Genomic DNA, 16,884 nt, shown 5'->3' with positions numbered 1-16,884 from the left:
CACCCTTCGGGAAAATGACAATAAACAGATGGAGCAACCCACTTAACCAAAGCAAGAAATTCGAAAAGACTGCAACCCTGGGAAAACTGTTGTTTTGGGTTGAGGTTAGAATTCCGAGTTTGGAATTCGCTACAAAAAGTGTGAATTTTTTAACGTTTTACAACTTTTTCATGCCAGTAAAAAACAAATTCAAGTCGTTTGTACCCCTTCATCGTGAACGTACGAAATCGCTGCAAAAATAGGAAAATACTTAACATTTAGGACTACTTTTCCCGCGATAAGAAGAAATTCACTTCGATTCATGTAAACCAAACTGTTGACAGAAGAAAACAATGCTAGAATCCGGTGCGGTTATCGGAAAATTGGAGGAAGAAGCACTAAAACGCAAAGAGCGTCTTCAGCATCTTAAAAGAAAACAAAAGGCAGATAGTGAAGAATCGCCGGCTACAGAAAAGAGTATCCCAAAGTATGAGAACTACTCCATGGAAATTCCATCCAACGCAATCTTAACTACCGACTCTGATCACTTTACAGGCCGATTTTTAGAAACTACCAGTCGGAGAATATTTCCAAAACTTCAATTGACGATGATCGTGCAATCGTTGAGTCCCAAGTCAGTCATCAGCTAGAAATGATGAAAACTCAAATCGTTATTGAAGAAATCGACATTGCCAACTTGGCGCCACGGAAACCCGACTGGGATCTGAAACGAGATGTCACAAAGAAGTTGGAAAGACTCGAGCGCAGAACACAGAAATCAATCGCTGAACTCATCCGGGACCGGCTCAGATCAGGACAGCAGCAAGATATTCTACAAGCGGTGAATTGTGCATCCCTGACCGCATCAGAAATACAACGTTCGGCCGATTAAAAAAAGACTAGTTCGTAATTATCAGGCCCATCAGAACCCAGAACTGATTGCAGTTTATTTGAAAAGGGCTAGGGACATAATTTAATTACCCTCCATCGATACAGCATACACATGTGAATCCGACAACTTCATTAGCATATCGTTGATTTCTGCAAAAAGAAAGAACACATGAACATCCGCATCATGTTGAAAAATGAGAAATTGTGTGTACTTTTGCGATATTTCTCTTCTATCATGTTGGATGCTTCGTTGATCCGTTTGACCGTTTGGGCATATTCCTCATTGGTGGCACGATTCCGTAGATGCTCTTGTTGTATTGCTGCGACAGTTTCCTTCAACTCCTTCAATTCTACTTTATTGTCTTGAATGATCTTTTCCTGGCGCATTGCGATCGCTGTCCGCAGATCCACTTTGCTTTTGAGCACTGCTATTTCTTTGTTGAGATTGCTTATAACTACTGATGCATTCGCTAGTTCATCCGTTGAAATCTGTAAGGCGTGCTTCTTAGTGTGGCAGATATTCTTCTCGGCCTGCAGTTCCGCTTCCAATTCTGATCGTTGTTTTTCAAGAAGTTTTGCTTTGTTTTGCATATCTTGGATCTGCCGTTTCATTTCGGAAATCATGTTTCCTGACTTAGATTCTCGGTCTTGTTTTAGACAAAGTTCCTTTTTCGTACGATCAATTTCCTCTTTGATCAACGTATTCAGACTTCGCAGCTTAACATTCTCTTCTCGGATGTTTTCATAACGCGTTGTTTCTAGAATTATTTGTTCGGCACGGTCTGCAGATTCCTTAGACAGTTGATCAATCTTTTCTTGCATACTATTGATAATGGCTTTCAATCTCTTTTCCTCTAATTCCTTGCTTTCTCCAAGACGTTTCAAAGATTGATGAAGCGATGTGATCTCCTCGGCATTTCTGGTAAACAAGAGATTTTCTTGGTTCGCAAATTTTCCATTTAACGAGCAAATTTCATTCCTCAGCTGTTCAATAGTTTCATCTTTTAATCTTATTTCGAGCTGGTACTTGTTGACCTGTGAGGAGGAGCCGGTTATTTGAGCATACAGTTTTTGGAGCTGTTGGTTTAGGTGGTAGAGCACGGCTTCCGTCGAAGCGCTATCCATAGTCAGAAATAAGTGTGTTAAATTTTTAAACGAGCTTTTTTCATATATCTGCATCGTGCATCTGCTGTTATTAATGACCAAAGAAATGTGCAGTTCATCCTTTTTGCAACTTTCGAGTATTTGTATGAGATGATCGGTAAAGCCGTGGAACGTTACATGTAGAGCTTGTTGAACCCGGATTTCCTCATAAGCGGATGTATCGATGGTGCTGAGAAACATTTTGGAGTGATCATTGGATTGCGTCATTCGAATTTGCTGCAATATAAATTAACCGATAAGTTCGAACAGAATGCGGCGCACAAAATCACAAATTTACCATTAAATTCTGTGTTTCCATCTTCTCAACAACGACGTCGAATAGTTCTAGCGATCTCATACCGCCGTTCTCCACACCAACATGCAACGACACCGAGGGGAACAGCACTTTCACAAATTGCCTACGTTGATCATTAATAAAATATGAATCCATTTTACGGGTGGTTTTTAACTAAACATTAACGGTCTTTCACTAAACTACGGTTGCTTTCACAAACAACCCTGTTGCAAAAGGTAAGCAATGTTGCCGCTTAATCTATAAGCGGCCACTAAGCGGCCAATTTCATAATATGTCATACAAAGTGGCCGCTTAGTGGCCGCTTAACATTAAACGGTCACATTGCATAGCGTTTGTTAATCGAAGTAAGGGCAAAAACCCGCTTTTCATGATTTCCGACTTGCTTTTTTGGTATTTTCCACCTTTATTCGCCACTTTCGAGCGCCCTGTGTGTTTTCACGGCTGAATATCGCGAATCCATGAATTTTCTGCGATCCTTGATTTTATTTGGAAATTCTATAAGGCTACAACCCTGAAAAACTGTTGTTTTTGTTTGAGGTTAGAATTCCGAGTTTGGAATTCGCTACAAAAAGTGTGAATTTTTCAACATTTTTCAACTTTTACGTGCCAGAAAAAACAAATTCAAGTCGTTCGTAATTCCCGTCGTCGTTCTCGCTGGAAAACTAGGTCTATCTGGCCTTTTCCTTTACATAAAAAGGATCCTTTTACAATGCTTCGACAAGGAATCAACCAACTCACAATCAACACCTAAGAGATCACCACCAACACAGAAATCGGAAACCGGGATCCGGGGTGTTTGGAAGGTAGCCATCGGGCACCGGCAAGTTTTAAGGTTTGTGATTCTGCCGGATCACGATAGAAAACAGGAGCACGATGCACTAACGATCTCTTTCTCCTTCCAGTCATCATCAGGGCAAAGTGTTGGAACGGAAAGATTGCACCTCACATCCGGAACATCCGTGTCCGTGAAGTAAGTATGTTCCATCGAAGAAGTTAGGTTCGGGTTAGATTCCATCGTCCGCATTGTTCCGCAAAGTTAATCCCATTTAGAATATCGTTGAGAACTATTCGAAACGAACTGTTCTTTTGGATGGAGTAGCGAAGATCTGACGAAAAATCTTAGTTTTATGCCGCCTGTCCTGAACAACTCAGTCCTCCTGCTAATATTCCGAGATAGATTTTAATGAACGTTCGATAATTTTGATGGAATTGATCCAATCTTGCTTATTTTACCAAATTTGGCGAAGTTAGCAAACTGATTCTCATCAGTCGTCCTTATACTTTCAAAGAACATTTCAATGACTCGCAACAAGGCTTTTGCTGTATAAGAAGATAAAGTAAAAAATACAATTTCGTATTTTGAAAAATGCTCACGTGAAATGATCTATTTAAAGTCTTTTAGGGATGGAATAATATCAACCAAACCATCAGTAATTCATCATGATTTCAAATGATTTCTATGACAAAAATGATATACAAAACAAATCATGATAGAGACATACAAAGAAGCAGAAATGATACGACAGGATCGCACGATCGCACGATTGCTTTATAGAAGGCGCCTTTATATTCTATTGGTAGATGTTCGGTTATGGTTGATTTTCTATCAACCAGATCAATTATAGAAGAATAATATATTCAATGTACATGATTAAAAAATAATAGGTTTTATTTCTATTTTTTACTACAGATTTCAACTAAGGAGCAAGGATTCCACGAGAGGTGGCAGGTTACAGGGAAAAGGATAGTGGTATTGGGGTAAATTCTTACTGAAGATGAAGAAGAAGAAGTAGGCCCAGAAACGAAAAACGAACCAAAAAAATGTTGCGGTTGCGGTGAGTATCTTTTTGCAATTTTACTATAGATGCATCAATTCAATTCATTCATTTTTAGACACGTAATTCCGTCCAATAATGATGTAGAAGAAATCTATATCGTGAGGCCAGAGGTTGACTCCGGGGCGTGTACGAGCGATCCGTTTATCGATGAAGCTACCGGACTCGAGTCCGTAAGAAGCCCGAGGGTTGAGGAGGTAGAAATCAAGGAGGAACCGGATAGTCCAAGCAATAATTTGGACTATCCTTGCACGGCGGGATGCGATGCAGGCAGTTCCTCCGGAATGCAATTTGATGCAATTTGCGGGAGGAAGGATGCAAAATCTTCGAAGGACGGAATTATCGAACAGCAAGCTGGCAAAGATGACTGCGTCAAATGCAAATCACCGGAAAGTTGTGCTAAGGCAAACACGAACCAAGAAACGACTTCTTCCAGTGAGGAAAACATGGGTATTATTTGTAGAGATGTTCAAACCAACTGTGGTATACATTGTCAAATTTAACTATTGACTTCTAGCACTGCACTGCACACGACGAAAAGTAAAGGACAAAACAACAACCCAAGTTGATCTGGAAAAGAAAGCCATAACGAGGTGTTACATCTGCCGAAATGATTTGGGAGTTAGGAAAAAGCTGATGCGGCATCTGAGGATCGAACATCAGCACCAATTGCCGTTTAAATGCAACATGTGCGTGTCAGACCCGATAAATAATCTGAATAGACTTAACATGCACCATTTGCAACATGATCCATCGTTAAGGAGGCGTTGTTTGTATTGTCCGGCAAGATTTTCGTGCGGACAAGCCGTTAGCAAACACATGAGAAAGCAGCATAATTCTCAATATAGCATTGATGCCCAAAAAAAGCGCCGATTTGTTTGTCGCTACTGCGAGCAAAAGTTCACTAAGAAGTTCGATTTGGAGAAACACGAGAAGAAGCACTTTCTGCCCGAGCCAGACAAGTGCAAACGAGAACTGGAGTGCTTCATCTGCAACGAATATAGGGGAGACACTCGTGAGGATTTGAACGAACATTTTAGGGTGCATACTGATTGTTTGCCCTACCAGTGTGAGAAATGCGGCGATAAGCTGATCAATTCTGCCCGGGTGTTATGTGAGCATTTGCGGCAGCATGCGGAAGGATTGGCAATCAAATGCGTCTACTGCGAGGAACGATTCGTTTCGTTGGCTGATTGCCAGCATCACGAAGAAAAAGTCCACGTGCAAGATAAGCAAATGGATGAGCAGCAAGAGGCCGAAATACAGGCGGAAATCCACAACACTCAGATAGTGGTAGTGGAAGGCCAGAAACGTTTCCAATGTAACCACTGCGATCGGTCATATACACTACTTAGTACGCTTCGAAGGCACCAACACGTTCATCAACTTAGCACCATGGATAAGAATTTTATGTGCCAGTACTGTAGCAAAGTGTTCAGGAAAGCTACTTCGCTCGTGATGCATCAAGAACGCGATCATGACGGCGATAATCCCTTTTCGTGTGATATTTGCTGCAACCGATTCAAAGAGCACACACTATTAATTGAGCATAAAAGATCGCATTCTGACGAAAAACCATACATTTGTGATGTATGTGGAAAATGCTTCCGCATTCGACAAGTATTGAACGAACATAAATTGAGTTGTTTTGGAGCGGAAGCAGCTCAACCCTGTTTCTGCCGCTTTTGTATGCTCACGTTCGAAAATCTGTCTGTTGCTTTAACTCATGTAAGAACCGCACATGAATCAGATATTCCCGAAACAAAGTGTCGTTCATGTGATTTGATCTTTCGGGATGCAGAATCCTTGGTAGAACACGAATTTCGACATAATCTGCCCGGTATAATTACCTGTAAGGTGTGCAATCGCATTTTCAAACATCACAAGAATCTCATGCGTCACATTAAGATGCATGCCGACCAACCTGTTCCTTACATGTGTGACCTGTGCGGAAAAACGTTCACGCAGAAGGGCTCACTTACTATTCATCGACGAATACATACTGGTGAGCGACCATTTTCCTGTGAACTTTGCCACAAAGGTTTCGTTGATAAAAAAGAGATGCGTCGTCACTACACATCCCATTTTAATCCCCAAAGTAAGCTATACATACCGGAAGCTCATAACTTAGCAACACCACCAGAGGCTGGTCCAACGGGGAAAAAATATAAAACTTACAACTGTAAAATCTGTAGCCGCCAATTTACTTCTAGCTCAAATCTGGCTAAGCATGTCACAACTCACACCGGTAAGTAACGCAAATATTATTAAATAAAATTGATGTGTAAAGTTTCCCTCCTCAACTTGTATTAATGCAATCTTCATAACTTTTCTTTTTTTGCAGGGGAAAAAAAGTACATGTGTGAATTTTGTGACAAGCGCTTCAGTCAGGGAGGACAATTGACAGTGCATCGTCGAATTCATACAGGCGAACGACCTTTTGCATGTGAAAAATGTGGTGATAGATTCTTGGATGGTAGCAGCTTCAAACGCCATAAAACTCAAAATCTTTGTAAAATAAATAAAATAGAAGCATCCTCACATTTGAAAAACGATGCAATATCAGGATACGGCCTTGGAAACGCTATAGTAGCCACAAACCAACTACTGACAATAACAAAAGACGAATTGCTACCACATGCATCAGGAGTCTCAGCCGCTTGTCTTCCAGCAATGTCCTCTACACCGTCTATAGTAACTTCATTTTCGTCTACTCATTTAATGTAATGTGTAAGAATATTGCTTCAAGGGTTCAGTATCACTTAAGTCTAATTCAAATGAATCGAAAATGAAGTCCCAAGCAATATAACCTCAAATGAGTTTCTCCACCATATAACTCTTGAGTTTTAATTTGTTGCAAGTTTATGTACAGAAAATATGTATTTAGTACTGAAGAATAATATTCAAAATATGATTTTACACTATTAATATATAAAACAACAGCTTTTATACGCGTAGTTCGTGTTTGAACTGTATTTAAAAATAATAAATTTGTATAAATACATTACATTGCAAATGATTTAATTGAATTTATTTAAATCATATTATTTGTGACTTTTCCTGCAGCGTTCATTAGGTCATAATTCGTGACAATGTGTATGTAGCATAGGTTTTTTTTTATTTGGGAAGAATTTGCTTAAAAACTAAACCGATCAAACAAAAGACGTTCTGAGAAAAAGAACGGAAGCGCTTTGATGGCAAGTCGTGTCCACATAAGATTTCAATCGTGTTTCAATTTCAATCTTTGGTCCAGTGTCTTTTCAATATTCTTCAATACCAACGTTGGATGGAATTTTTATTTGTAGATTGGGAGAATGGGAGAGGGCAGATAAGTGATTTTCGTAATGTCCACTGCGCTGGCACAGTGTTGAAGGTCAATGTATAATCCATTGTATTAATATTGTTAATATTTAATACTGTATTTGAAGCAGGGATACTATTTCTTAATGTAATATTATATTGGGCGTATTGGGCTAGTTTTTGAAAAAGTAAAACTTTCTGCCACTGCCTGGAATCGTAAGAGAAGTCGCAATGAAAATTCCTACACATATCAACGCTCTTTTTGTTTCCTTCATTCGACGTGAAATATCATTGCCATTGCTTGTCTGGGGACCAGCATAAAACATGTGTAAAGGATGAGTATAGCAGGCAGTCTAGAGAACTTCGAAAAAATCAAATGTTCGTAACGACAAGAACGATGCTGATGAGAAACGAAGTTAAAAATGTCGGGATAAAATTTATACAGCACTTAAAATTATTCTTTTTCATTCTTTACCTTTGTCTCGGTGCTTGGGAAGGTTGATTATTGTACGTAGATAGGAACGTGGATTGAAATGTTTGAAATATTCTGACATTTTTCTTTTCATAGGTTGACTATCGCGACTCATGATGGTCAAGTAAATTTTGTTCCTGTTCATCAGAAGTGTTCAAGTTGCCCTCGTCTGCCTTATCTTGATTTATATATATATATATATATATATATATATATATATATATATATATATATATATATATATATATATATATATATATATATATATATATATATATATATATATATATATATATATATATATATATATAGGTATATCGATGTTCCAAGCATTTAATTGTTTTCGGAAAACTAATGCTAATTAAGATTGTTTTGTAGTGTGTGACCATGAACACTAACAAATTTTCTACTTGAATCGAACGATAATAATATGAAGATTATTTTATGGTTTCTTTAAACCCAATTTTCACTTTTGTGGAAGTCATCAAATATAGTTTACGGTATGTATAAAAGATATACTGCTTTTCATAATAAGAATTGAAACTGTTATTTTGTTCCTGCAATTGGGCGATGATGATGATTAATAAGCTGGTTTACTAAACATGAGTGATAATTCAAAATAGTAGCTAGGGCAGTGCAGTTTCATTTGTAACGTATTGCTTTCCGCCGGCAGATTGTATTCGTCTATAGCCAGATGAAGGATTTAACGAATGTAAATCATGGTAAATGTATTCACGGCAGTCATATGTCGTTGATAACACTTGACTTTAGATCATTAACAATTAACAATACGTATTACAATTAACGTAATACCATCATGCAGAAAATAGAATAACGTCTTCAGATCTCTAGCTACAGCAAACTTTTGCTACCATTATTTGATTGATAAAATTTTCAGCTTTAAGGCACTTTCCAGGGGCAGTTTTTCTATCAGTTTTGCTGTTTTACTGTTCTTCAAACCCCCATAGTTGATTTATTTTTATATTATTAAATTAATAGGGGACAGTTATTTCCAATGACTAGAAATAAGTGAACAGGAGTAGGTGGAAGAACATATTATTGGTTATCCGGTACACAAATGGCATTCTTCCTTTATTATCTGAACATGCCAAGAAGAAACTTGTTAAACATACTCTAGATTTAAATTTGTTTTGTTTGTATTGTTGTTTTTGTTCATATTGGTTATTACATTTTTATATACAACAGAATAAAGAATATGTTTATTTAATTGTTTCACCAATAAAAATTTTAGTAGAAAAATTGAGACAATTCGCGTAACACATCCTTATTCTTATATAACGTGAAGAGGAGACTGGTGTACTTTATACCGCTTTACATCAGTCCGGCGGGATTTTTTACCTATGCAAATTTAGTTTAGAGAGTTTGAATCATTGCTCATTGAAAGATTCAAAGAGCCATCATCCTTGAAATGCGAAATAAGATGCAAACAGCACAGTTAATAATAATGTTTACCGCATTTGGGCACCAAACACAATATTATATGTATCGAATATTTGAAGTCATTTACAATCCTCCAGCGATAATGGTGTGGGAAAATATTTGATTACTAGTTAGCATGAACGACTCAGTTCCCGGGTTTCCAAAAATCCAAGTATTTCACTTCTTGTAATGGTTATTTTGTTCAGTTTTCAAAAGATCGGAACATTATAAAAGACGAATTGTGCGAAAACCCGGCGGCAGTTTCTTTGGAATCAATCTTTCTGCCTTTGGCCTTACTCCTAGAACATCAATTCTCTGGTCTTTAAAGCTCTACGCTGAGCTAGAATAATTTGTTCGTTTTTGTCTGAAGCCATCCCCGATAACAACGCCGGTGGTCGTTGGCTGAAGATGATGACAAAAAGCGTTTCGTAGATTTTCGTAGGCATTACATTTGAAAAGCAGACTATGACTACAATAAAAATCACCTTACTACTATAGTCCGCTTGCTAGTGTAGGATGCCGCCGGCAGCAGCATACGTTTTAGATTCGTTAGGGAAGAGAGTCCAAAGAGTGAAGGTATTTATTACTGTGAATGACGCTATGTGCCGCCACCATACAGAAGTGATACAAGTTCGGAGAGCAGTTTTTAATTCATTTGGAATCGTTTTGTGGCTTAACGTTTTATCATGAATTTATACGATGATTACAAGGAAATTGTAAAAGTATCTTGGGCTATCGATATGAAATTAGTTTAAGGACGATAAGATTAATATTGCCAATTATAAACACAAAAATAATATATCATCCAGTTTAAAATACGTTCAATTTAAAGTGCGTGTCGTATGTACTTCTAATGTACAAAAAAACACGTTCAAGCTTATGCTTTCTAAGTAAGACAATCTTTTATGAATGAAAATTTATGTTAGTGCAAAAAAATATTTAGTAAAAAGCACTTGATCATATTTGAAAACAGTTCAAGCGTTAAGATGTTTTATTAGGCATTTCAATCGACAATTTCTCTATTAGTAGTAATCATAGACTCCACGGTTTCTTACAACCAATCACTCAATTAAAATCAATAATGCCTTTATGTATTTTCCGACGTAGTGTCAACTTCGATTATGAATTATTACGACTATCAGATGTACATATGCTTTTATGCTCTTATTTAAGACTCTTATTGACATTCTGCAAACAGTAAAAGGGTTATTATGTTCTACTAGGATCCAAAAAGGCGCATTGGATCCTAGTACAAGTCCGGTTTCAACGATGGGCGGAGTCACTCGTAGAATAACTTCACTTAAATCATGGAAAAAAGGAAATTTGCCTTAAGCCCTTTTTTATCATGAAGTGCTACTCCATCATTCTAGGAATTTCTTCAACAAATTCTATCTGATGAGTTTATTTTCCGTTACGTTGCATTATTTTTGAGGGCAGATGTGGGATTCAATTTAAATCTGTTATCAGAATATATTATCCCCTGTCGGAAGATAATGAGCTACGTGCCTTTCAGTAATAACATTTATGTTTGCTCCGTTTATTCAGCTTGAGCTAAGAAATCCTATCGCCTCGTGTGCGGATACGTTGTAATGGACAAAAGTGCAAACAGAATCCATTTTAATGCCCCAAGGTCTGCTCTTAAAGCAATGGAAAAGTTTATGAGTAAATTTTATTCCATAAGTGCGCTTTCCATTTCTACGTTACCCCAGCACGTCACTCCGTTGGCGGTTTTGTGGGGTTTAACAAAGTTTATAAGGTAGCGTGTGTTTGAATATGCAAGGACAGCTACTAAGCACACCTAACTTTGAGTCTTTATGCCTCAAACAGTACTAAGGATTATTAGAATAGCGTTGTTGGATCGTATGGCAAGACGGACTGATCCACCATTTACATTTAAGGAAAAAGAAGTGGTTAGAAGAGTTGCAATCAGGCCAGCGTCTCCAATCCATGTTGCTATCCTATCAACGATATTAACTGCTAGTATACACTCACTATTTATTTAAATGTGGCTACTAGTTAATTTTTATATGTGCCTTTAGCTATTGATACGTTGTCTTTCAACATTAGTATCAAAACTTTATAGTATTAGTATTGGTTAATACTTATATTAACTTTTTTCATCCTCTAATGATGCTGATTGTGCATAATGGGATTCTCAATTCTGTAGATATGATATGAAGATATCACATAATATTGATGAGCCGCCCTAAACATATATCATTGTTTTTCCTTTAAAAACAACAACATAAGTCCGTCTTCCGAGCAAACCATACGGAGACACACATATCACATTTATGTGCATTTTGATACTGTTGCTGATATTTCTGAATAAACTCGATAGATGACAGAATTCTACCATATCGAATGAGTTGCACAGAAACAAAATGAAAGCCCAGATGCGGCTATCATTTTGTTGCTGGGAACGAGCAGATTCACGCATGCGTTCGATTGATCTGAAAGTACCATAGCAACTAGCCATTCCGTCGGAAATGAGATTGTAGTTTATTGCTTTGTTTGTTCATGAACGCTGGGAACGATATCAATAGTACCAAATCGTCTTGTAGAACGGGCGGGCATTGGGAACGTCTTGAAAAGATAAATTGGTTTGGTATTGAAGCAATGTCATTAGGTGTCGCGAAATGTCCGAAACCAAATTTGCCTTCCCTAGTTTCGGTCCTTTCCTTTCTCGAGTCATTGTTTCTCGGCTCTATATTAGTCACTAATTAGTAATGTCTGTGAAGCGTACAAAATTATGTTTTCAAAAGGTTTTAAGCAACTACAGTATAGCGTTGTGAAAGTAGCGAGAATAAAGTGAATGAGTTGCCCAAACACACACCTTATTGTACATAATGATCTTTCACGATCAGCCGACTGGCCATTCGACGCCTCATCTTGAAGTAATGGTTTCAAGGGTGGATCGCTCACTGTTCTGAATGCTGCTGCGAGGTTCGTGAATTGTACGCTAATGTTTGAGGGAGCCAACGAATTACCACCACGAGTGGGACCACGAACTGAGCTCTCCGATTCGATGGACATCGGATACGGATAAATGGGGTTTTGTGGGAACAACGATCAAACTCAATGGTAAGAGTACTAGAAAGAGAACACTATACTGGACAGTTCCGTCGCATGGTGCAAAGAATGGAAGCGGTTGGGGATCAGATGAGCCGCGGAGAAGATGGAAAGATATAGCAGGCGGGAAGGAGTGATGATGGTGCGCTCATGATTACCGGGGGGAGCGAGGATGGATGTCGTTCGTCGCCAAGGGTCCCGGACGAAGTGATGTGTGACTGTGGCGACTTGAGCTCGGGTGTTCCGATGTTCGTTGTCCTTATGGTTCGGCTAGCAAACGCGTTGGTTGGTGTTACAGCGTGGTCGCACTGTAAGCACGGTTTTAGCTTCAGTTCAACGAGTGAAGTCATTCAGTCCGTCTGGTACTGAACGTAGTGGTTCGGTAGAGTTTTACGGTTTTCTCTGAACGGCAATGGTGATGTTCCATAAAATTTTTATACACATCACCAATCTCATCATCGTTTAATAACGGTAGGAAATCGACGTGAATTGGATGAACCCGATGGCCGCATAAGCAGTAGCAACCGGAACCAACATCACTGGGATTTGTTTTCCATAAGTAAAATTTCATAAGCAATGGAGTGTAGACAGTGACTAGTAAGTGGAACAGGATCGCTGCAGACATTAGATGGTGTTTATGGATGGTAATATACATCGTGTGTCGTGATTTTTAGTAGAAAATTAGAAAAGTGTGGAAAAAGGAATTGAGCTCATCCATCACTAGACAAAAAACGCGATTGTCTATAAATTTCGATATAGGTTCACAATGGTTAACAACGCGTGAACATATGCTAACGTACTTAGATAACCCTTCAGTTCCGCTAATAACCAGGTGCAAGCAAGGCACAATTCATCACTATTACTGCAACAAATGACCAACGCAAATAGTAGCAAACATCTCATCGTAAATTTATATGTGTTGTTATAAAATCATAAAACTTATTGGGCATGAATTAAGTTCAATCACTTAGTCGGAAAGTGCTTGCTGAACTGTACCATCAAACAAATTAATTTATTACTCTTAACCGTTCACAGAGAGTAATTATTTGAAGAATGTGCGTGCTCGACTTTAAACTAGCAGGTGAATTGTGATTGTTCGACAGTACAGTTACCCAAAGTTTCAAATTGTTTCGTTGCCGGTTTGTTTAGCTGAGTATATAAAGTGTGAAAAATGATCATTAAAAAAGGTAAGTGATTGTGTGGTAAAATATGGCTATGAGAATTGTTGGCAATGAATGGTTTCACTATTTGCTACTTAATGAAATATCATATATACATAGAATAGGAATTCAAATGTAAAAAATGCGAGCGTGGTTGGTGCGTCGAACCCTCCTGCTACATTATCCGTTTGATCAGTGTTAAAAATCTGAAAGAAGCCAAATAGCCTTGACCATGGCTGTTTTTTCGCTCAATGCTCCCGTCGAATTGGGCTCAAACATTTCACCTTGAATGTTTGAAAACTAAAAGGGTTTAGGAGGGCCATGGTGTAGCGTCCTCGCTCAATGGTTTCACGCAACTGCTTCAAATTAGAGCAAAAAATATGCTCATGTATTGTGAACAGGATCTGAAAACAAGCAAAAACCTTGAGACCATTAAAAGGCTATGCAAAGGATACCTCAGATACCAACCTACGGTTGACCTTGGACTATAATCAATCATCTCGCATCCTTCCTTAATGGCTCAAAAGTGTAACGGAAACGATGAAAACAGAGAGCGCTGGCTAAATAAATATTGCACCATTCCTTTGTATTTCTTTTGAGTGTGTTGCTTTGCGCTCAAGGAATCCTTCGTGTTAGCCCTTTGAACAGAGCGGTTTTTAAGACGAAGTGAGAAGTGAGATTTGAAATTACAGGCCTTTTATGGCATGTCCATTTTGAACTGCTGCTAGATTCTAAGTTCTATGGCAATTCCAGAATGCGCTCATTCATGCAGGCGAAACATGCTTCAGTGCCAAAACACGTGTACCGACTAGAAGGTAATGCAGCTATTGCATTACTTCGCTCCATGAGCTGAAATCGTCGGTGGGACCGTCGGTACACGATACAGGGCGATAACAGGGTAGTATAATTTAAATATTTTTCAATCAAACACTAATCCGATAGAATATTAGCATTTAGCAGCATGAAGAATGACGTAGCAAATACGGCTAAACATTCGAATAAATGCCATCGCTTTAAAATAAAAAAAAGTCTATTGAGCACAATTGGACGTTTTTTAAAATATCTGATAGCTGATCAATATTGTACATTAGTTAGTACTATTAAACATTGATAAGAAGATTGTTTAACCTTCCGCAACCGTTACCAAACCATGATTCGTTGACTTGTTCTGCCAATCAACCATATATTGAACTTATCGTTTCATTCATGTATTGCTGCAAGGTAGAAAGGAAAGGTTTTTGTTTCTCGTCCAATGTGAATATCAGTGAGTCAAGCTTGTTAGGAAATCACAACAACAAAAACTAACCGACGGTTGATTGGTACAGTAAATATTTATCTATCATTCACACTTCAGTTTGCACCGCTTTTTCTTCTTCGAAGAGGTTGTTTACACAAACTCCAACAATCATTGCCTTGCAGCCATGCCAGCTCTTGCAATGTGCGACGTTGTTCGATCCGATATTGTTGTTCTATATATCTAACAAAAAAGGCGTGTGACGCGCGGCAGGCAACATGAAGTGTGTTTACCTCCTACAAATATTTATTTGCTTTAATTCGTGTGAAATCAAGCAATATGTTGAAGAGCATCAACCTTAATGCATGAATGTTTAATTGAGTTCAATTGGAAATACAAACAGTTGTCCCTTTATACATTATTATTAATAAACATGATTACTAATTATTAAACGATAAAACGCGGAATAGGGCCCTGAGTATCTTATAATTTATTTATTTTGAAAAATGCAGGCATTTTTTTTTTGTTTGACTGGATATGACTCCACATTGAGGTTTTATATCCTAAACAGCTAGGTATAATGTACTATTTAAGTTTGTTTGTCAAACTACTGCTAAAGTCTAAAGTAACTAGAGAGAATCATCTGAGCAATGCTTTGAAGAGGGAATTGCTTTATGTATCTCATTGAAGATTTTGGATTGCAATGATTAGAGTACATCTCATTACATTAGAACCTTTTTTACTTTTTATTCATTATATTAGTTGGATTTTATAGAATAGCTTAATAGCTTAAAAAATAAAGTCATAAAAAATTACCCAAATTGATATGATACTTAAATTACATCATGTTAAATGAAATAACTTCAGTTTGATGATACTAATTAATCAAATGAATCTTATTTGAAAGCAAATTTGTTGTATTATAATTATTATATTAATAATTAATTAATTTTCTTCGATTTTGCAATAAAAAAAAAATCCTGCGAAACGCTGCGTGGGCGTGGTATGGAAAAAGCTGAAACAGCCATACATGATGGCAGCGGCAATGGCGGACAAACCATTTTGTTTGACGTGTTGCTACAAAATGGCTGCCACTGAATTGTGGGCGTGTCGTAAGGTTGAAAATGTGCAGTTCATGCGTTGAACGGGTAGAGGGCGCTTCCGTGTTCCGTGTTCGGCTAGTGTGAAAGTCACGTCCGGCACTGTGTCGGCAATCTTCGGCTTTTTGAATTTGAAACGACCGTTAACGAACACGGATTGAACACCATGAACTAGATTGGACGCCATGCGCGTAGTTTTGAACCAATCTTCCCCAAAATTGAACCAAATATTCTTGAAAAGTTTTAGTTTTATATGACATTCACTTGAAAAAAAAAGAGTTGAATGGTTTCTGCACGTCAATCGTCAAAAATAAGCCTTTTTCTGACCCGAAATAACCAAAGCCCCCCCTTAAATGGGGATTTGTAGACAAAGAAGAATACTTATCATGGTCATTACAAAATTGTACCTTTCTTAACTCCGTGGTTTTCTACTATTGAGAAGCTAGTAAACTGACAGAATTAGGCCAGCATATTAGTTTATGTCCGAGTTTGAAAAAGATATACAAGTAATGATAATATATATAAACACAATAAAGTGCACCTCAACATTAGAAATAATAATTTGGCTATTTGCAATTTATTTTAAAATATGTACAAATATTTAGTATTCCACAAAATTTTACTACTTACAGACAAGATGTGATACAAAGTATTTTTTGCATGTTAGCTCATTAGCACAAAAGTGCATGTAACTGGCAATAATTCTCCAACCATTCTAACAAGGAAGTTATTTATCTTTCATATTTCTGTTTTATGAGCAATTAACTGTGAACTACCCAAAGTAGTCTATTGACGACAAGTTGCGACAGAACAACTTTTTTGGTTCCAAGATTTCAACGAGTATGGCGCAAGGTTGCAGACAAAGGACTTTTATAAAAGCGTAATATATTTACTGTACCCTATCTAGTTATACGTTGAAATTTGTGTATTCATTTGCATTAT

General features: G+C 37.7%; 4 protein-coding genes across 5 annotated transcripts in view; 3 read left to right on the top strand and 1 right to left on the bottom strand.

Annotated features, from left to right (window-relative positions):
- Positions 1–111: 111 nt before the first annotated feature.
- LOC125950472 (coiled-coil domain-containing protein 12) lies at positions 112–1,010 on the top strand. Its single transcript, XM_049678485.1, has 2 exons — positions 112–466; positions 535–1,010. Exons 1-2 carry the CDS (start codon positions 333–335, stop codon positions 869–871), a joined length of 471 nt encoding a protein of 156 aa, XP_049534442.1. The 5' UTR covers positions 112–332; the 3' UTR covers positions 872–1,010.
- On the bottom strand, positions 903–2,698 carry LOC125950471 (spindle assembly abnormal protein 6 homolog). Its single transcript, XM_049678484.1, has 3 exons — positions 2,312–2,698; positions 1,083–2,250; positions 903–1,020 (listed from the first exon to the last, which is right to left on the bottom strand). Exons 1-3 carry the CDS (start codon positions 2,462–2,464, stop codon positions 953–955), a joined length of 1,389 nt encoding a protein of 462 aa, XP_049534441.1. The 5' UTR covers positions 2,465–2,698; the 3' UTR covers positions 903–952.
- Positions 2,699–2,866: 168 nt separating this feature from the next.
- On the top strand, positions 2,867–7,129 carry LOC125959140 (zinc finger protein 345-like). 2 transcript variants are annotated; one of them, XM_049691947.1, is made up of 6 exons: positions 2,867–3,132; positions 3,232–3,299; positions 4,020–4,164; positions 4,223–4,614; positions 4,682–6,412; positions 6,509–7,129. In XM_049691947.1, exons 3-6 carry the CDS (start codon positions 4,151–4,153, stop codon positions 6,889–6,891), a joined length of 2,520 nt encoding a protein of 839 aa, XP_049547904.1. In that variant the 5' UTR covers positions 2,867–3,132; positions 3,232–3,299; positions 4,020–4,150; the 3' UTR covers positions 6,892–7,129. The 2 variants fall into 2 exon arrangements, with proteins under 2 accessions (XP_049547904.1, XP_049547903.1); XM_049691946.1 differs by having other exon boundaries at positions 2,867–3,161.
- Positions 7,130–13,057: 5,928 nt separating this feature from the next.
- Positions 13,058–16,884, top strand: part of LOC125952910 (homeobox protein abdominal-B-like) — a 20,116-nt gene continuing 16,289 nt past the window's right edge. Inside the window, exons 1-2 of the mRNA XM_049682673.1 lie at positions 13,058–13,092; positions 13,484–13,635. Coding sequence (XP_049538630.1) covers positions 13,620–13,635 — 16 coding nt within the window. The 5' untranslated portion in view covers positions 13,058–13,092; positions 13,484–13,619. The remainder of the gene's footprint in view (positions 13,093–13,483; positions 13,636–16,884) is intronic.

Source organism: Anopheles darlingi, chromosome 2 (assembly GCF_943734745.1).
Source record: "Anopheles darlingi chromosome 2, idAnoDarlMG_H_01, whole genome shotgun sequence".
NCBI classification, from domain to species: domain Eukaryota; kingdom Metazoa; phylum Arthropoda; class Insecta; order Diptera; family Culicidae; genus Anopheles; species Anopheles darlingi.
Note: the sequence above shows the minus strand (reverse complement) of the source record. Positions and strands in the feature narration are given on the sequence as shown.

Bases quoted from the DNA above. Each gene is read 5' to 3' on its own strand.
- LOC125950472 (XM_049678485.1), top strand. From the start codon at position 333: ATGCTAGAATCCGGTGCGGTTATCGGAAAATTGGAGGAAGAAGCACTA. The intron at 467-534 runs GTATGAGAACTA...ATCACTTTACAG, and splicing joins ACAGAAAAGAGTATCCCAAA to GCCGATTTTTAGAAACTACC.
- LOC125950471 (XM_049678484.1), bottom strand. From the start codon at position 2,464: ATGGATTCATATTTTATTAATGATCAACGTAGGCAATTTGTGAAAGTG. The intron at 2,251-2,311 runs GTAAATTTGTGA...TTTATATTGCAG, and splicing joins TGGAAACACAGAATTTAATG to CAAATTCGAATGACGCAATC. The intron at 1,021-1,082 runs GTACACACAATT...TTCTTTTTGCAG, and splicing joins AGAAGAGAAATATCGCAAAA to AAATCAACGATATGCTAATG.
- LOC125959140 (XM_049691947.1), top strand. The intron at 4,615-4,681 runs GTATTATTTGTA...ATTGACTTCTAG, and splicing joins TTCCAGTGAGGAAAACATGG to CACTGCACTGCACACGACGA. The intron at 6,413-6,508 runs GTAAGTAACGCA...CTTTTTTTGCAG, and splicing joins GCATGTCACAACTCACACCG to GGGAAAAAAAGTACATGTGT.